The 21,390-nt window shown below is 34.2% G+C and overlaps 2 protein-coding genes across 2 annotated transcripts; both read right to left on the reverse strand.

Moving 5' to 3' along the window:
• Positions 1–5,244: 5,244 nt before the first annotated feature.
• LOC134260056 (uncharacterized) lies at positions 5,245–12,849 on the reverse strand. The gene is made up of 17 exons (XM_062742641.1): positions 12,777–12,849; positions 12,312–12,493; positions 10,865–11,370; positions 10,543–10,654; positions 10,117–10,291; positions 9,692–9,752; positions 9,379–9,514; positions 8,870–9,058; positions 8,412–8,540; positions 8,124–8,197; positions 7,933–8,026; positions 7,785–7,846; positions 7,578–7,704; positions 7,247–7,380; positions 6,112–6,282; positions 5,763–5,885; positions 5,245–5,681 (listed from the first exon to the last, which is right to left on the reverse strand). Exons 2-17 carry the CDS (start codon positions 12,481–12,483, stop codon positions 5,526–5,528), a joined length of 2,421 nt encoding a protein of 806 aa, XP_062598625.1. The 5' UTR covers positions 12,484–12,493; positions 12,777–12,849; the 3' UTR covers positions 5,245–5,525.
• A 3,577-nt stretch (positions 12,850–16,426) lies between these two features.
• Positions 16,427–21,390, reverse strand: LOC134260052 (protein RER1-like). The gene is made up of 8 exons (XM_062742636.1): positions 21,227–21,390; positions 20,738–20,832; positions 20,275–20,379; positions 19,794–19,899; positions 19,359–19,437; positions 18,764–18,899; positions 16,918–16,995; positions 16,427–16,721 (listed from the first exon to the last, which is right to left on the reverse strand). The coding sequence occupies exons 2-8, from the start codon at positions 20,810–20,812 to the stop codon at positions 16,671–16,673; spliced, it is 630 nt and encodes a 209-aa protein (XP_062598620.1). The 5' UTR covers positions 20,813–20,832; positions 21,227–21,390; the 3' UTR covers positions 16,427–16,670.

Below are 21,390 nucleotides of genomic sequence, written 5' to 3' on the forward strand. Positions count from 1 at the left end.
AACTACAGACACGTTTTTACTTCATTTAATAATTATATAATGCAAGTTTTACGAATAAAACAACATTTTAAAATGAATATTTTACTTACACTTTGATATTTATTGAATAAACATAAAAATCTAAAGCATAAACATCACGTTTTTCTGTCCAGTGATCGAGCGCCATTTTGAAAATAGACGTACATTGTACGAGGTCGATCCCGATATCATTTCATGCTATAAGTGCCAAATGGACATTCAGCTTTAAAACCTGTCTGTTTAACTTTAATTAACAAGTAAATAAATCATAGATGTTTATTTAAGTGCATTGTGTCACCAATGGGTATGTAAACACAAGCTAGCTAGCACCCACACCATGTGATAATTGCAGTGATTAAAATACTTGGCCACAAACAGGCAATTAGACACGGTAGTTCAGTAATAAAAAAAAATTAACTAGGTAAAATAAATATTTCAGTCATAAACATAATTTAATTTGATACCAAGTGCATAACAAAAATCAAGGTACAGTTTATATTCCTAGTAATATGCAAAACATACAAAGTTATATATAGACAACCATTTTTAAAAAATATTATTATTAAGGGGAAAAACGTTGCAACTTGTTTATACTGTATGAAAAAATATTAATATTTTCAGATGTTCACAATATTTCCCAATATTCAAATGACTCAAGTGCGGATCAAGAAATTTTTATTTCTTAACAGGACAATTGTAAAAGCATTTTAGAGTTGAGCAGTACCTTTTAAAAAGTGGAATTAAACATAGGTGTTGTAAAATACATTCAACATACATGTGATATTTCCAGCATTGTATATTTGAACACTGCGGAAAATAAGCAACCTGTATTAAGAGACCACCTGTCATATGTGACCTTTTTTCCTTTCTCCGTTGGAAGGTCTCTTAATACAGGTTTGACTGTAATTATAAATTATAAATGCTATATTAATTTGAGAGTACACGTAGAACAAGGTGTATTGTTATACCTTTAAAAAAATTTTCTTATACAAATCTATACATAAAAAAGTCGAACATTTCTAATGTTCTGCTGAGCAGGCATAAAAAAAATCAATGTTGGACCGGTCGATGAGATGTACCGCTTACTTCACAGAATGGAGGGAGCTTAACCTCATTTTCATATGTTGATGTTTAACAGATGGACCTGATGTTACATCATGGAAGACAGTACGAAATACATATTTGTCAAAAAAAATAAAATAAAATGAAAGGTATCACAAAACATTTATTGACTGAGTTCGAGGGCAAAATGTGCTTTGTTAGACCCTCGAACCAAACTGTCTGCCTTCGGCCTTCGTCAATTCAAACATATGATGAAATTTTTATTTTATTATGAAAATCATTTCCAAAGTTATATTGATTTGAAATTTTTACTAAAGTCTGTTCTTAGTTTATGGTCTTGGGGCCTGGATAAAACTTACAATGAAATTAATTATATGAGAGAAGTTGTTAACTGCTTTTGTTCGAACACTGTGGAATCATCCTTGTTCATTAGCGCCTATGTTGATAGATTTTGTGGGTTGTCCTCTCCCACAAACTTGTATTTCCAGGAAATGGAATATCTTGATTGCTTAGCAACATTGATGGATGTCCATAAATATGATCCCATAGTGTCTTCCATAAGATAATCCTTAACATTCGTCAATTTATTCAAGGTCTCACCCTTATCACCTTATCTTTCAGATAAGGTGTACATCAGTATGGCTAAATGTGGCTATTCTTCCTCCTAGAGACTTTTTAAAATTGTTTACTCCTAGATAAAGGGTTGCAAACTATTAATTTGCTTGATTATGATGATTATCTTGCCTTTCTCAATAAAGATGAAATACTGTAAACCATCTTTTATTCGCAAGGACTTTATTTCAAGATTTACCGAGAGTAAACTGGTTTGCGACGATTAATTTTTGTGATCAAACCTTTTTTGGATCTGTTGTTAATAGACACAGAGCTTTTAAGGACTGGTTTGCGGCGAGAAATATTCGCAATAACGAGGCTCCTGCAAACCACGCGGAAATTTTAGCAAGCGAATAAAAGTTGGTTTACAGTAAATAGATCGATCTTGATGCAGATGATCCATTAAGACAAGAGCTACAGAACTAACTCTTTGGTAAAGATTTGGACAAGCAAACATTCAAAAATACCCCGGTAATTTAAACTTCCAAGTTTTACCCAAAGCAAGCAACAATAAAGTGTATATCAAACTAATTTTTTTATACAATACATGAATCTGCATTTCTGGTTTGCTTGTCCAAATACTCAACCAGAGTTAAAGTTCTGCAGTTAAAACCTCCGTAAACATTTCTCCCTTACATATAAGAAAGCAAATTCTATTGGATGAGACATAAATACACAATATTTAAAGAAAGTTGGGGGGTTTCCAGTTAAGATCCTTACCTCACTACAAGATTACTATTACTTCAACTTTTTAAATAATTTATTCTTAAATATTAAAAACTTGTGTTACAAATCCACCTATCACAGACAAACACATGCAATGTATAAACGGAAAAATGGTGTTCAATTAATAAGAATTCTTGTATATTTGTAGACTTGAAAACAAAATAAATTGAAAAAAATAATTTTAAAAAATCATAACAAATTTAAATACAGGTAACTTCTGACAACTGCACCTTATGGTGTTAAATCTGATATACATGTAAACCCGAGGTAATTTTCACATTGCGATGTATGTAAATACTGTTTAATACATCGTAATGTCACAATGATGGGATCTTGTTGAACCATAGCCATGTGACAGTTTATTTGATTGTTAAAGATAAGAAAAGATGTAAGAAAAGTAATAAAAAAAAAAACAGTTCAAAAAGTGTTAAATTCAGGGTCTCATAATTATCACACTTGAAAATATATTTGAACATACTTGTTTTATTAAAGCATGAGTACTGTTAATTAATTACAATTTCACAGGGTCCTAAATTTTCAGAATCCAATCCATAGGTAGGAAATATCTGGGATTGCCAATGTATGTCTTAAATCACTTAAGTAGGCTGTGACAAATTTGACCTTGAAGAAAGGGAAAATTATATCCCATGTAAAAAATGTTTTATCTAGGGTAAACACACACCCTTCATTTTGTCATTTGGTGTAAATGTACAATTCTTATAATGTCTCTTTCTTTAAGTACATATCCTTGTATTTTTAAAAAACCTTGTAAAATAATACAATTTAAATGCCATAATTAAAGAAGCAAATATAAAACAAACATGAAAAACATATCACACATTACAAGCATGTTTCTAGTTCACTTGCTGATCATCTAGATATGTGACATAAAATGCACAATTAGACACCAGTTACTTCAAAAAAGTCACACAATCAAAGCACAAAAAATGTTTCATGTATTGTAAATACATGTAAATCAATCTGAATCTTATAAAACAACCTCTGTTTAAATTTTATATTCTAAAACTTACCGGTATATAAAAATGAAACTTTTTTAAACATAGACATCTACTGTAAACTTACTAATTTTTGTGGGGGGTTAATTTTCGTTGTTTTCAAGGTATGAAGAAGTCCACGAAGTTATGCTCACCACGAAATGCAATTATTCACATTCATTTCTACTGAATGACTCTTCATCCACGAAATCAAATCCCCATAAACCAATATATTTCCTTCAAACCACGAAAATTGGACCCCTCAAAAAGAACTATATGCGGTATATTGCATATATTTGCCCCCACAAAAAATTCAATTTTTGAAAACTTCCTGAAATGTGCTGAATTCAATAAATTGTATGAGAAATATAAATTAACAGAAAATATTATAATGTCAAAGCAGTGTATTCACAAATTTTGTTTTTATGACGTCACAAACTAGTCCAATTTTATATCCTTTTTCAGAAAGAGGACAAAATGGACAAAATTTCAACAATGTTAGCTTTAAAATTTATAGAGCGCAAGTTTGTTCAGGAACAATATTGACATATTTCATTGATATTATCATTCTACACATTATATCAAAATATTGATCCTGAACACACATGCGCTCGGTGACTTTTACTCAAAATATCGACGAAATATGTACATTTTTCTGTAAAATTCATAAACAAGAGGCCCATGGGCCACATCGCTCACCTGAGAAGCTTTGACCATTCTGTTCTTTACCAGATTTCCCCCTTGTTATACATAATGCATCCCCACCCTACCCCACTGATCATAATTTAGACATTTTGAAATCTACACTACCCCATGATCCTTCCATGGCCACATATGTTTCAGCTTTTTTGGCCCAGTGGTTCCTGAGAAGAAGATTTTCAAAGATTTTTCCTATATATTTCTATGTAAAACTTTGATTCCCTATAATGGCCCCGCCCTTCCCCCGGGGGTCATGATTCCTACAATTTAGAATTTACACTACCCCAGAATGCTTCCACATAAGCTTCACTTTTTCTGGCCCAGTGGTTCTTGAGAAGAAGATTTTCAAAGATTTTTCCTATATATTTCTATATAAAACTTTGATACCCCATTGTGGCCCTGCCCTTCCCCCGGGGGTCATGATGTGAACAATTTAGAATCTACATTATACCAGGATGCTTCCACATAAGTTTCAGCTTTTCTGGCCCAGTGGTTCTTGAGAAGAAGAATTTCAAAGATTTTTCCTATATATTTCCATGTTAAACTTTGATTCCCCATTGTGGCCCCGCCCTTCCCCCGGGGGTCATGATGTGAACAATTTAGAATCTACACTATTCCAGGATGCTTCCACATAAGTTTCAGCTTTTCTGGCCCAGTGGTTCTTGAGAAGAAGATTTTCAAAGATTTTTCCTATATATTTCTATATAAAACTTTGATTCCCCATTGTGGCACCACCCTTCCCCTGGGGGTCATGATTTGAACAATTTACAATCTACACTACCCCAGGATGCTTCCACATAAGTTTCAGCTTTTCTGGCCCAGTGGTTCTTGAGAAGAAGATTTTTTAATGACCCAACCCTATTTTTGTCTTTTCTTGATTATCTCCCCTTGCGAGGGGATATGTCCCTTCATTTTAACAATTTAAATCCCCCTTCACCCAAGGATGCTTTGTACCAAGTTTGGTCAAAATTGGCCCAGTGGTTCTTGAGAAGAAGTCGAAAATGTGAAAAGTTTACAGACGGACAGACAGACAGACAGACAGACAGACAGACGGACAGACAGACGGACGGACGACGGACAAAATGTGATCAGAAAAACTCACTTGAGCCTTCGGCTCAAGTGAGCTAAAAACTGAAATTTAAGTCATGTTTGTGACGTCATTACGTACATATGGCGTCATTACTTATGAAAATATTCAGTGCTTTGAAGTCAGTATATACTCCCCTGTTTAAGAACTTAATTAGATATATCTCCATCAAAGTTTGATTTGGGGGCAAATATTGGTTATTACCGAATAAAGTTCTTTGTGATTTCACAGTATGTCAGCTACTGCAAAATTCTCTTGTGAATACAAAAACATAAATTTTAATGAAATATTGACATCCAGATTGAATAATTAACTTGAGTGATAAATCAACTAGAGTCAGCTTCCTCTTCCCCATGTAAAGCCTGGTTAAAAGATCCGGCGGTTAACTGACGTAACACCAGTCTCTTATACACTCCATTCTTAGCCAGAAGTTCGTCATGAGTCCCCATTTCTGATATTTCTCCTTTGTCTATCACCACAACCTGTAATAAAAGTTTTTTTAGCAAGCATTCAGAGAGTACTGCTGATGAAATGCATGTTCAATAGGACAATCAATAACATACCTTGGATGCGTTCCTGACAGTGGACAGGCGGTGAGCTATGACGATGACCGTTCTGCCTTTCATGGCTCGGTCTACTGCCTCCTGAACCAAGTGTTCACTCTCAGCATCCAGGGCACTCGTAGCCTACAATACAATATATAGTTCACATTTAATTCACCTGTCTCTTGCTCTGAAATATTCTATTACAAAGTTTTTTTCAGAAGTTCAAAATATTTCAGTTCTGAAATATTTGGGATATTTCATCATTTTCTGTCCTTAAGGCCACTGTCTAGAGATGAGATTTCTACAGTTGACATGCAATTCTATTTCAAGCAATCAAACCAAGTTTTGTTACATGATTTTATCTCACCTCGTCTAGTAAGAGGAGAACAGGGTCCATAATGAGAGCCCTTGCGATGGCAATCCTCTGTTTCTGTCCCCCTGACAGCCGTACTCCTCTCTCCCCCACCAAAGTATTGTACCCGTCCTCAAACGTCGAGATAAACTCATGTGCATTGGCCTGCTTAGCTACAGTCTCTATCTGCAATAACAAGAAACTAAATCAAGGCAGTGTTTCTGCTAATTTTTAAAACCAAGGGTCATTATGACCCTTTGATATAAACTTTTGGGGGTCAAAAAGATTTTTTGAGGGTCAAAATATATTCTGTTTTGATTTGGGTTCTAACATTAGCTCTGCCTTCTAGGAACATATATTTGATGTTTAAAAATTAAAAAAAAATGAAAGTAAAATATAATTGATACATGTATACTTCTGTTATTTTACCGGTACACAGTTACATTTTACCGATTACACAGTTAGGGTTTTGTGAATACCTCAATCAAAAGATAACAATTGAAAGTGGTTGATTGCTTTACAAGACTGTTTATTAAAGATTTGAACTTTCCTCACCTTTTAATTACCATAATTAGCCTTTTTGACAAAGCCAAGCTGATATAAATATGCCGATGTAAGACTGAACATGCTGAAGCGCCATTTTTTTATCTGCACTTCCGGTTTTGTTAAGAAATAGATAGGTCGTACAAAAGAATATTTAATAGATTGTTGACCTGGAAATGCCGATTTCAATTACTGCCACTTTGAAATTAAACTAAAAGCAATGATTAATTCCTAGAAAGTTGTCCAGAATGTAAATTAAACATATAAAATATCTTTTTCTATGAAAACATCAATATTGAATTGGATTTTAAAACTTGTTTTCATATTTTTTTCTGCGTCATGATGACCCTCTAGGTGACGTTTTTGGGGGTAAAAGGTAATTTTTATGCGTAAAATACGCAGAAATATGCGTTAACGGAAACACTGCAAGGAGAACTCCTAGCTACAAATTTACACCATTATATAAGCACACACCTGGATGCATGCACAACATTCAATCAAGTTTTGTTTTAAAACTTAAATCATCAAATAGATTACTGGATTTTAACTTTAACACTTACATTTTAATATGAATTTCACAAATAAAACTTTAATTGTAAGAAATAACCTCTTGATCTGTTGCCGTACATCCGTAAGCAATGTTTTCCTTGATGGAGGAAGCAAAGAGAGTCGGTTCTTGACTGACCATGGAAACTTTCTTACGGAACCATTGAGGATCTAATGTCTTCAGGTCCACATCACCTAATCAACATTCATACCGGAATTTAGTAAAAGGATCTGCACAGTCAATATATGAAAATTTTTGCCCATCATGTTTGCGTAGATATAGAAATAGATGTCTACGACTTACATTTCTCAGTCTCTCTGTTAATCAGATACATTTCCAATAGGCAAAATGTTTAACCATGTATCTGCATTCAAACAGAGGTAAAACTCACCTAACAGTATTCTGCCAGAGTCAGGGTCATAGAATCTCTCTATAAGGTTTACTATGGTAGATTTCCCCCCTCCACTGGGTCCCACTAGTGCCACCATCTCACCAGGCTCCACACTGAATGTAATGCCCTGAAAAACAAAACATCATACTGACAGCTCTCAATAAAACATAAATCCAAAAGTCAATCTTAATATTGTAGCTTTATTACCTTTAAAACTTTAGTTTCCGGTCTTGAAGGATAGGTGAAATAAACATTTTGGAATTCAACACCTGAAATAACAAGAAAGAGTGGCTCTCAATTATCCTTTGAGACAGAAGAAGTTATGGTTACGGTTTTACACTATGTAGGTACATACGTCCGTTCATGTGATACAGGACTTCTCCGTTCTCTGTGGGTACATCAGGCACTCGGTCCAGCAAGTCAAAGATCCGTATGGAGGCCCCTACTGCCTGTAATAATCACCAAGTCAAAAATAATAAACAATTTCTCTTTATTTAGGTGTAGATGCTAATTGTCAATGAAATTTCCCATACAATAATGTCATACCTGCATAAAATCCCCATAGAGAGCTGACATCAAGGCAAACGCCATGGCAACTTGTAAAGTATACAACAGAAAAGCTGCAAAAGTTAAATGGTGCAAATCATTTTCAATCATATCTCTTCAAAGAGGATCCTACACAAGTCTTAAAATCTGGATTTCCTATAGACCTTAAAAAGTAAATTTATAGAAGTAGAGTAATAATATAAGTACACCTGCAGTCAGGCCTAACTTTAGGTACAGATTTACAGGTACACTTATGACTAACAGATTAACAAGTACTAACAGACTTACAGGTAAGTACACCTGGTGTCAGGCCTGTATGTTCTCCGTGTGTGTTGTCATACACCAGTTTTCCACCATACCACAGAACCATAGCTATCGCACCATAGGCTAGAATACCTACTATACCCTCAAAGGCACCTGAAATGCACAAATACAGTCATGAACAGTTAAACGACTAATTGCAGTGATTTTTTTAAAAAAGCAATTACATTGTATATTTACAAGTATTTATGTATTTACTTATTTTTCATGTGGTTTCCATTGAGTGACCCTGTTTTTATCTATATAGTACATGTTACAAACTGTATGAAAGATGACTTCTTTACCAATAACAAATAGTAACTTGACTAGAATTTTGTTACAAATTGATGGTTCTAGTTACCATAAGCTACCTATCACCTAGACTGATAGAAACATAGCAGCAGATTATTGATGGTTCTAGGTAGATTATTGATGGTTCTAGTTACCATAAGCTACAGCCAGCTTCTTCCCCACTTTATAACTCTTCTCCACCTCCTCACTGTATAGACTGTACGCCTTGGATTCCCCGGCGAAGGATCGGACCGTTCTGATGCTGGATATGTTCTCCTCAGCCAGAGTACCGGCATCAGCCAAACGATCCTGAAACTTCTGTCTCATGTTCTTCACAAACTTCCCTTAAAGTGGAAATGTAACATGTCTCAAATACTGACAATTACAATTAACAAAGACATCAAATTAGCATGCTCTGCCACGTAGCAGGTTACGGGCATATATACTGTATACAGGTAAATTTTCTCCCCTGTTTTATTTTTTACCCTTTCGCCCTCTCCTTGATTGGGCGAATTTAAAACGGGGCGAATTCAGATTACATCTCATAATTTCTTAAACAGAACTAAGACTGGGCAAATTTTAATCAGGGTAAAATTGTTCACAAGTTCAAAAGGGCGAAAATAACGCGGGGCAAAAATAATCCTCATTTATGACCAGAACTCACCATATTGCACGGCTACAATAGAAACAACAGGAACCACAGCCAGCAGTACACCGGTGAGAGCCGCATTCAGATAAAACATCAAGATGAGAGATCCCACCATCTGTAGTGTATACCGTACCAGCATTGACACATTCACCTGTCAATCACAAACATCTGTAAGTGTACCATACCAGCATACATACATTCACATTCAATGACAATGGTACAACTTTTTTCATTTTAGTCCACTCCTCAATATGTTTCACGAAATTATTGATACTATTGTAAATATTTTTAAAACAGTCCCAGTATTTGAGTATTGTTATGTACTTACAGTGGCTGCGTTCTGTACAACCTGTGTATCTGATGCCAGTCTGTTACAGAGCTCACCCGTCCTGTTAACATAAAACATGAACTGACTGTTAGTTAAAGAAGTACAATATACACGTAAATACATAAAGTTTATTTTTGCACTTTTAAAAACTGTACAGTAAAACTTGTTTACAACAAACACATTATTGTGAATTCAAGGTTATAGCTAAGTTATCTTGGATCCCCAGCTATATAAATTTAAGAAATTCCTTATACAGATATAACAAATTACCCATATGGCAAAGTTATTTCATAGGTCCCAATGACTTGGTTATAACAGAGTTTTACTGTATTGTTGTAAATTGGGAGTTCTTGTCTTTTTTGTGAAATATGACTTCATACAGACAGACAGACTGTGTCCCTATATACATGTACATACACATATACCTGTTGGTATCAAAGAAGGCCACGTCTTGCTGGATGATATGATCAAACAAATGTTTCCTCAGTCTAGCCACCAACCTCTGTCCTGCCAGAGTGAAAAGCCAGGCCCGAATCACCGCAAATATCGCGTAAAGAACGTAAATCAACACCAGGACCACCACCGTGTTTGTAAGCTCATCTACAATATAAATTACATATCTGTCAAAAAGTACACATATTCCTTCACCATAGACAAAGTTGTGATAAACTTTTGTAATCATTTACAAAACAAGAGAATTACCACAGGTATCATAAAATTAATGCTATTTTCTTCATGTTACTTTTTTGAACACTCCCAATATATACCACTTATAATTCATCACAGAATTATAATGATCATCAATGTTCTCTTTAACTTTTGAAATCATCTATAACATAAAATCAACATACCCATGCTTTTTTGAGCTGCATCTACCACTGCACCAAAGAAGAGAGGAGCCGCAGTTTGAGCCCCACTGGAGACCAGCAATCCTAGGGACCCTCCCAGGAGAATCCCCCACTCCTGTTAAAGTCAGACAAGAAGTTAAATTAAAAATGACTTTTACTGTTAAAGTCACATAAAATGGTAAAATACAGAAAAATTACACATCAACTTTTACTGATAATTCAACAATACTTTTGAGACTGTTGAACAACTCAGTGTTAATTTATCAGAGTGTCTGGTATCTAATATACAGAGATGAACAAATCTGATATTAATTCTAGAACTCACTGGTTTAGCGAGTAACACCAGTCTTTTGATATCCACTTTCTTTTTGACGGGTTTTCCTTCCTTGTCGATTTCCTGACCTTTATCATTATATCTGTGTAAAATCCTCACAATCTTCAACCGTCTCATCGCACGATCACTGAATAAACTAAGTATAAACTCCAAAACACTGAAAGACACTGATGATATGACTAAAACATTGTACGTTACATGCATTGTAACATAATGTCCATCATTCAATATACAGTTCAAAATCATTCCTCCCTTTACCAAGGTGAATATGAGAGATACTAGGAAAAACAATTTTAAAGCAGTCTTTAAACCAAAACACAGTGTGTGTAGACTCCGATCATATGGACTGTGTATCTGTTCATAAGATTTATTCTCAAGAATTGGTAATACTGTCACAATTATTACTGTCTTCAGGCCAACTAAAAGGGCCAAGTCAAATACTGACTCCGTGAAATGAAAGTCTGTTATATTGTCCACAAAGTACTTGGTGTGACCACCTACAAAATTGAAAAATATAATGCCATATCAGTCTTCGAAATAACCTGGGTGCCCCATGCCCGGGACCTGGTAAATTTGCCAGCTGGCATGTGAAAATTCTCAAATTACATGTCCGAAGGGCATATGTGTGAATTTTCTTTCGATTCGCAATGTTTACTTGCTTTTTCTTTTGTCGTACCCCAGTTACTCGCGTAAACTTGCTATGTAATGTCTTAATATGAATTGCCAGTTTACATTCGTCTTACGTAACATTATCAGTAAGATCTGTCAAATGATTGTCAATCGTAATCATTAAAGTGTTTAATTTAACAGATTTGTTTTCTCGATGTTTCTTGCTAAATTACGATATGTTTATTGATACCACGTGCAGTGGACTGCTGGACATGATAACATCATCCTATTTCTGAAATTCAGTTCAGCTATACCGGCCAACAAACGACCAGCATGCGAGTCAAAAGTTGTGAACAAAAACACATACAAAAATGGCAGACAGGCAGTTCACGGTTGAATTAAAACTCTGGAAACAATTTAAACTTAAGATCGAGAATTTTTTTAAAAAGAAACATTGTCCTTATAGTTAATATAAAAACTTTATTTTTTGTTGTACAATCATATCTCTGCTATATGAATTAATTTTGAGTTGGGCATGTACAAATTTCAATGGGCTGGGTAAAATTGACTGGTATACATGCCAAAAGGGCATGTGCTGAAAAAGAATTGTTGTGAAGACTGCCATATACATGTAAATTACACTGAAATCAGTTTTTCAATTTTATTAATTTTAAGGCACTAAAATGACCATAATATTAATATGCAATGCTATTGTAATGGAAGAGGAGAAAATGCAGCAGACCAGGCCCAGGTTCGAATCCCTGTCTGGTCTGCTGCATTTTTCTCCTCTCCTGTTCCACAATTATTCATAAATGATAAATAAGTTTACCTGTCAACCACATAATACATGACAGGATTCCGTCAATAATAACGAGACTGATGAAGACGTTGGTGTATCTAAGTACAGGTAATGTGTATCTGTGTTTCCCTAGCAATGCTTTATCTTCATCATTCTCCTCCATCTCGGAAACACTATTCACTGTACCGTTCACTTTGGCCATGGCTCTTCTTCTGTAACAATCAATTCGACAATATCATAATCATTTGGCAGGAAAGAAGTATTCATGCGGACAAGTTACACCTATATTAATGCTAACTTCGTAACAATTCTTTTTTCTTCAACCCAATCGCTTCTGTCGCGACAAACCCAGGATTTAGAACATTGCAGTGCGTCTGTACGCTTACGCAATCACACGTGAATATTGGGTACAAAACTTGCTGTTCATTCATATTCTCATAAAATATTGTAGAAGAAGATATTAGATTATATTTAATATTAGATTATATTCCTTACCATGCACTCTTCCCAAAAAGTATCTTAGATAAAATCAAAATCAATGCATCTAGACCTTGACAGTTGTCTGAATCTAAAAATCTTTGCGTCTGCTATTGATCGATCAATGTCACAATAACGCTTTATTTTTTTTTTTTTGCGGTATCATAGTATGGAGGAGCGTTTGTGCCATTCGTAAAAAAAAAAGTAGTTAAATCCAGGACATCATGACGAAAACGTGGATAACACAGAAATAAATAGATGCATGCCCGTGGTACTGAGAGATGGAGGGGTGCCCTTTTTGCCACTTTGTCAGGCATGCAGAGATCAACGGATATTTTTTTTCGAAAGGACTCATTTGGGGGGGGGGCACTCAAATTAAATGACTTTCGGGATTAAAAAATAAAAACAGTAAAAATCTGTGAATAGGGCAGAATAGAACAAACATTTAGAAATCTCTGCAGAGATTTGACTGTATAATGAGGAGTAAGTCACATTCCCCTGCTTTACTTGAGCAGGTAGTCAAAATTAGTATAAAGGAAATATATAATTGATTTAATGGTATGAATTAATCATGTTCAGTAAGTATATTCCATCGATAAGTTGTATTTACAAAGATAGCATTAATCAGTTAATCATAACATGAACGAGAGTAGGATTGACACTTCTACGTTTAAACTGAATTGGTGAAATACTTGTAACATCAACTTATAAATCTGTCAATAGCTTGGCCCGGTTTAAAACATAGGTGCTTGTGGAAACCCCCCTCAATGAAATTTAGGGAACCCCGGGGCTAGTCGGACATTTTTATCCTCAAAACTCAAAAATTATTTTTGGGTTTTTACGATTTTTTCCCTATTTTACACATGATGAAGTGTAATAAATATAATTTGTGAAAAAATGTCCAACTAGCCCTGGGTTGAATGTCGGGTGGGGGGTCCTGTCCACAAGCACCTGTTGGTTTATAAAGTTGACCGTTTTTAGAGCATCTTCTTGATATATGTAATCAGTTGCAAGACATTTTCACCGTATGCAAGTGCTACTGGAATATTTCTACAAGAAGAAGTTGGTAGAAAAGCTGAAGTCACCCCTTTTGTTTACAGTTATATACTGCTTAGTTATTAGCTGCTCATTATATAGTCTTAGACAATAAAGCATCCGAATATAAAACAAATGTTGAAGACATCACAATGTCTTTATTTTTGAGTTCAATTGGATATATCAAGTTCTTGGGGGGAAAAAAAACTTTATATTTAAGGCCACAGGAAGAGGGGTTCTCTTTCCTTATGAAGAAGTCGTTTTTTAAATATATATTTTGCTTCTGGTCATAAGATTATAAAAGTAGGTCGGCTATTGAATGAGCACAATTACTGCCCCTCGAAATTTAAACATACTCTCGAAATTAAAACATACTGTTAAAAGATATTGTGGATGAAAAATCTAAATGAAACATCAACTTCAGGGTACTTGTATGCAGAATCAGGATGATTTTTAACAAATAAGTTTAGATGACCAAGTACAAGATATGAATTAATAGTTTAAAGGGTCCATTTTTAATGAGGGAGATGTGGACTATGTCAAATTAAAGGCCTGCTCCTTAAAAATCGTCAGGGATGATTTGTATTATGCAAAGAAAATTCATGTGTTGATGCTTTTAATGTTTGAAGTGTTAAGACTTTAAATATTACGAAAAGTTCTTTTTAATAATTCACATTTTATTTACCCCACTTGCGTTCTCTTTCAGAGACAATATTTTAATTAATGAACAATTACCGGACCCTGCTATAAATATTTGTTTGTGATTTGTTTTTTATGGAGTTTTGGAATCCAACAAAGTTACGGTAAATCAAATTCACTTTCATTGATTGAATGGTAGATGTTTATAATTTTGAAATCCCGAATTATATCCCCCCTTAAAATACCCTATAGATCTGCGCTTGTATGAACTTAACAATAAAAAACAAACATTAAATATACGGTGTACATTACACAGACATTACAATCAACTAAATTTATTACAAATTACGATGCTGTAAAAGAAAAAAAAAAGACCAGGGTTAAAAACTGCCTTGAAAGGGATATTTTAACGTTAAATACGAACTTTATGTAGAGACCATCGGAGCGGAATTCGATCCCCTAGTCGTTGAAAGTTAAGTCGCATTCTTGTATTGTTATCATGTGAATTTAGATGGATTTTTTCAGGCAAAGACTTTTTTACCCCCAACTTTTGTATTTTGCCAAGTTTTTGTTCACCGATATACCGGTATTTTTCTTCAAATTAGCATGAATATTTTATTGTACACTGCTTTCGCGAATTAAAGCAAGGAGACATTAAATCTCATTGTCTGTCCGTTTATCACAAAATGTTTCACCTTGGTCATATTTTTTGAATGAGAAAAAATAGGACTCTAATATTACACAGTCGTACCGGTATAACCTGTGACAATACCTTTCTAAATTCACAATGATTTTTGACATTGTGACCCACTTTTCAAAAACTTTTAACCTTGGTCATAATTTTGAAAGAGTAGAGTGCATTTACATATATATTACCTGTGACAAAATCTTTTGAGCATGCTATGCTTTCTGACCATGTGACCTTGAATCTTGACCTACTTTTTAAATTGTTTTCCCTTATAACTTTTGATTGAGAAGAGATAGGGCTTTCATATTTGACATATGACCCATGACCTTGACCTACATATTTGACCTTATTTTAAATAAAAAGATCGACATGGATGATAGCTTTTGAATGACATATGATAGGGCATACTTTTGCAATTTAGTGGAATATAGCTACTCAGTATGTATGTGTGTGGACATGTATATATATACGTGTATGTATGTATGTGTTGGTATGTATAAAAAAAAATATATATATATATATTTTTCATTTCTGTGTATGTATATCTCTGGCTTTTTTGCATTATGGTACACGGTGGTACTTCTTTATATATTTTTAATTACAATATGTATTTAAAGTTCACATGTTAGCAATTATTTCAACTTATGAACCATGTGTAAATTATTAAGTACATGTATATACATGTACTAAGAACAAATCACATCTTATTAATAACTATTATATGCTCTGTTTAATAATCATGTATGTAATATGCCCACAAGGGCCCTGATCTGGAATAAATCTATTCTATTCTATTCTATTCATACTTGACACAATATGCTACAGACCCACAAAGACATCGAAGGCGGAGCACCACAATTCTTTGAATTTGTTTGTTGAAGTTAAAAAATTCATACATGTACGAAAAGTTGTCAAATTTACACTTTGGGTCTATTTTCAACATTATTTCTTGCAACTATCACCTCAATCAATGCCATTTAGAAAAATTCTCCTGAAACCACTACTGTAGAGTTGTTTTTTGAATCCTTAGTACATTACTGGAGAGGTAGTGATTCAACATCTGGGCAGCTTTCTTCTCTAGTGAGATATGCTAACAAGGGCATTGCAAAGCAGATCATCCCTTCACATAGAGCATATCTAACAGCGTTTAACATTGATCCCCATGCAGATTACATCACTTGTGTTTTGCAAGAGATATTTAACACTCACACACTAATACACACAAATGTCTTTCTTTATCCCCTTCAAATCCATCGCAAGGAAGTGATGATTTTTATTAGGTAACAGAGTTAATGAAGATTGTATTTTATATTTTTTTTTTAATTAAACTTCACTCTTAGCATGTTCATGCCTGAAGAGCAGAAATGAAATTGAACACAACTTAAAAAGATTTATATGTCTCTCCTTCTAATTACAAGACATTGTTAAATTGTTTTAGAGGTCCTACACATAACTGATGGTCATTTACACACTTGCTGTCCTTCAGACCCTTTACACATTAGCACCCAGCAAACACCACAGAATGTTACAAATACCACTACACCTCACAACTACTGCTGCGATTGCGGAATGGACACAGTTGGCTCCCCTGCCACATGTATCTTGTAAAGAAAAGAAAAACGTAGAAAACATACATGTGGATTTGTGTAAATAAATACAACTTTATTTTTCTCTCTCATAAGCATGCATTCATTCTATGACACAGACAGACATATGACAATTTGTGTAAGGAACATTACAGAAGTCAGTAAGCTAAATTTATGTACAGAACAAAGAGATAGAGAGTCACTAGGATACCACTTTTCCAGTGTCTTCTTTGCCTTGGTATCTTTTCTTTCCATGCGAAAATGGTATATAACGGTACTTAATCATATGCTGAAAAGAAATAAAAAAACTTAAATATTATAACAGCAGTGTACAGTAACATATTTAAATGGAGTTATACATTGTACATTTCTTCTCCTTTCCAAAGCAATTTACAATGAATATTGTCACAGACAAAACTAAATCTTGTATCATGCTATATTATTTTGAGAGTACCCTTAGAACAAGGTGTATTGTTATACCTTTAAAAATTTGTTCTTATACAATACTATACAAAACAAGAGGCCCAGGGGCCACAGTGCTCACCTGAGAACATCGTCAAGGAAAAAGCACATATCAGATCAGAAGTGAAAGTTTACTGAGGTGGGGGGGGGGGGGGGGCTTGAATTTTAACCCCCAGGGGGTCATGATTTGAACAAACTAGAATCTACACTACCTGAGGATGATTCCATATAAATATCACTAATCATGGCTTTGAAGTACTTGAAAAAAAGATTTTAAAAGGTTTCCCTATTTAATTCCTATATAAAACTTTGGTCGGCCATTTTGGCCCCACCCTGGCCCCGAGGGTCATGATTTGAACAAATTTGAATCTACACTACCTGAGGATGATTCCACGTTAGTTTCATCTTTCCTGGCCCAGTGGTTCTTGAGAAGAAGATTTTTAAAGATTTTTCATATATGTTCCTTTGTAAAACTTTGATCGGCCATTATGGCCCTATCCTAGCTCCAGGGATCATGATTTGAACGAATTTGAATCTACACTACTTAAGGATGATTTCACATGAGTTTTATCTTTTCTGTCTAAATGGTTCTTGAGAAGAAGATTTTTAAAGATTTTCCCTATATATTCCTATGTAAAACTTTGATCGGCCATTTTGGCCCCACCCTACCCCCAGGGGTCATGATTTGAACAAACTTGAATATACACTACCTGAGGATGATTCCACATGAGTTTCATCTTTCCAGGCCCAGCGGTTCTTGAGAAGAAGATTTTTAAAGATTTTTATTTTATACTCCATTGTAAAACTTTGATTGGCCATTTTGGCCCCATCCTACCCCCAGGGGTCATGATTTGAAAAAAATTTGAATCTACACTACCTGAGGATGATTCCACAAGAGTTTCATCTTTCCTGGCCCATCGGTTCTTGAGAAGAAGATTTTTTAAAAATGACATTAATTTTTCTCTAATTCATAATTATCTCCCCTTGGAAAAGGGCATGGCCCTTCATTTGAACAAACTTTGATCCCCTTTACCCAAGGATACTTTGTAGCAAACTTGGTTGAAATTGGCCCAGTAGTTGTTGAGAAGAAGATGAAAATGTGAAAAGTTTACAACAACGACGCCGACAACGACGACAGACAACGGACAAATTTTGATCAGAAAAGCTCACTTGAGCCTTTGGCTCAGGTGAGCTAAAAAAGTCTAACATTTCTAAAGTTTTGCTGAGCGGGCATGAAAAAATCAATGTTGGACCGGTCGATGAGATGTACGGCTTACATCACAGAATGGAGGGAGCTTAATCTCATTTTCATATGTTGATGTTTAACAGACGGACCTGATGTTACATCATGGAAGACAGTACGAAATATATATTTGTCAAAAAATAAATAAAATAAAATGAAAGGTATAACAAAACATTTATTGACTGAGTTTGTGGGCAAAATGTGCTTTGTCGGACCCTCAAACCAAACTGTTTGCCTTCGGCCTAATGGCCTCAGCCAGACAGTTTGGTTCTTGGGTATGACAAAACGCATGTTGCCCTCGAACTCAGTCAATAAATGTATATTATTTTATACCAGTGTCGTTGTGATTTACCTTTATTTGTCGTTTCATGGTTATCATAAACAAAATGATGAAGTACATGACTAAAATTGGCCAGAACACAGGAATATTTAGGGCCTCAAAAAAAGTGCATATCATCGCAATGACGATGGCTTTAGTTGTGCTATACCTACAATAAAACGGAACACCTAAATAAAGATATAAACCATGTAAAGATCTTAGCAATCTTTTCTGTGAAGACGAATCAAGCAGCATTCGTTATTTATCTTAGGACTTTCAAAATATTCTGATGATTTTTAAAAGTTCCAACATAAAATAATCAAGGCAAGATTTTTTACAACTTTATTAAAGGATGAAACCCATATTAAATATAACTACAGTGTGTTATTCAAAAAATGTATATGCAAGTATTTTATTAAATATATATCCTTATATTATAAAAGTACACTGCAGCTTCCAAACACTGATTTCATATTTCTGATTAAATTTTCTATGTTTCATTCCTTACAGGTTTGTTAACTAAATAAATAATGTTTTGCATTTGCAATGAGCTGATATCATTTACAAACTTCTGGAGAAAATGACTCAGATGGTTCACTCAAAATCTGTTGTTGTAATTCTGACTTACCAAAACTTAAATTCAGGTAACCTTCTCATAAAAGGTCTGAATTCTTCATTGGCTTTTGTAGGAAGTGATGGTCCATCCTCTGTAATGAACATACAGTTCCTCAATACAATGAAATTCAAAAAGGCTTATTTAAGACTACAACTGGTGGGTTCTGAAGCACTACAGTTTCCTTACAACATCGCCAATACTGGAATGCTTTGGAAAGTCAGTACATTATATATGTTTAAAAGTTTTATTGATTATTGATAACAGCTGATTAATGATTACAATTACGATTTCCCCATGTCTGCATGTGGATAAATGGATATTTTATATCATTGGAACATGTACATGTACCAAAATTCTCATCACTAACATCTCAAGTTTACAAAATTTACAGGTAAATTAATAAGATTTAAAAATAAAGAACTACTACAATTTGAAATAATGGAATACCATCATCATCTTGTTCCTGAAAGGCTGGGTCCACTTTGGGAGTTAAAAATGCTATGAATTGATTTAACAGATAAATCCCCAGGGCATATGTGACAATATACCAACCCTACAATAAAAGAAATACAAAGTTAGCCAAAATCCAAATATCTACAAAAAATAATGCTATATCAATGTTAAATGTGGATTGGTAAATGTAATTTAAAGATGAAATGAAATATTAGCTAATATTGAAAAAAAAAATAGAATTGTAAGATTATTTTCTTGTTTGAATAACATCTTGGGTCATGATTACTAAATTTGATGGAAAGAAAAACGTTTAAATAGTTTAAAATTTAATTTTTGTGGAGTATATCCATTCATTTGTTTCTTTATCCCATGAAATCTACAAAATTTAACTCCTTCCTTACTCAAAATTATAAATTTGAAGAACTGGGACCATAATGATAAAGTAATAAATTATAAGATGTTCTAGAATAAATACCTGTAAATAGTAAACTCGAAGTCCATATGCTAAAAATACAACAAGTGTGAAGACCCATCTAAAGGATGTGTATGGTGTAGCCTTGTCAAGAAGGTTCTGTTTTGTCTGTAACACAAAATTATGGTTTAAAAAAATATTTTTGCTACACAACAATTTTCAATGCACATATGTGTAACAGGAGAGGAGAAAACTGCAGCGAATCAGACTGGGTTTCGAATCCAGCCTGATAGCTCCATTAAGTAGAGCATCTGACTGGAAGTTCAGGGGCCAAGGGTCAGATCTGGTCTGATATGTCACGTTCTCCTCTCCCGTTACACATGTATTATATATCATTTGTATGTTATATTGAAAAATATTGATCTGCACAGTAGGAATATTCAAGAAATATTATATCATTTTTTCCAATACTATACCACATTTTTAATTATACAATTAAATCATGATAAGAAATGGTGTAATATACCTCTCCTACTCGTCTGAAAAATTGTTTTACAGCCCCAGGGGCGGAAGGTGACGAGCTCTCTCCTAAATCTGTCATTGTTAAATTTGTCAATCAACCTGTAAATAACATTAATTGTTAGCTGGTTAGTAAAGGTGGTCTCAATGAACAGAAAAACTGAAGGACACCATATCAAAGGAGTGGGGATATAACATATAACACTTTGAGGCAGATTTCTGATTATGTTTTCGGTGTATAAGAAAAAAACCCAAAACTATTTCATAGTGAAAGCCTTCAAAGGTACTGTACTATGACCCTCCTACTGTAAAAAAAATGGGACTTTTATGTTCCACTCATACAATATCATTCATATTTTCTGGAAGCAATAGTCATATCAAAGACCTTTCATTCTCTATTTAATTCAATGACTTTAATACCAAAATTCCATTACCCTGAAGTGACAATAGTTTATGACCTTTCAGTGCGATCCATATATCCATTAAATAGACTCACCTTCAATCGCTGCCTTGTTATTTTTATATCGTATTCTTTCTTCTTTTTGTTTTGTTAAGATTATTAGATTACTTCATTTACATATATGCCTAGATGTAAACATTCTTATGCATTTGTTTTTCGCCACGTCCAAGTTGGCCGGTTGTCTTGTGTACTTCCGGTGG

Source organism: Saccostrea cucullata, unplaced genomic scaffold, assembly GCF_032062105.1.
Source record: "Saccostrea cucullata isolate Sc308-1 unplaced genomic scaffold, CSIRO_AGI_Scuc_v1 ctg493, whole genome shotgun sequence".
Classification (NCBI taxonomy): Eukaryota; Metazoa; Mollusca; class Bivalvia; order Ostreida; family Ostreidae; genus Saccostrea; species Saccostrea cuccullata.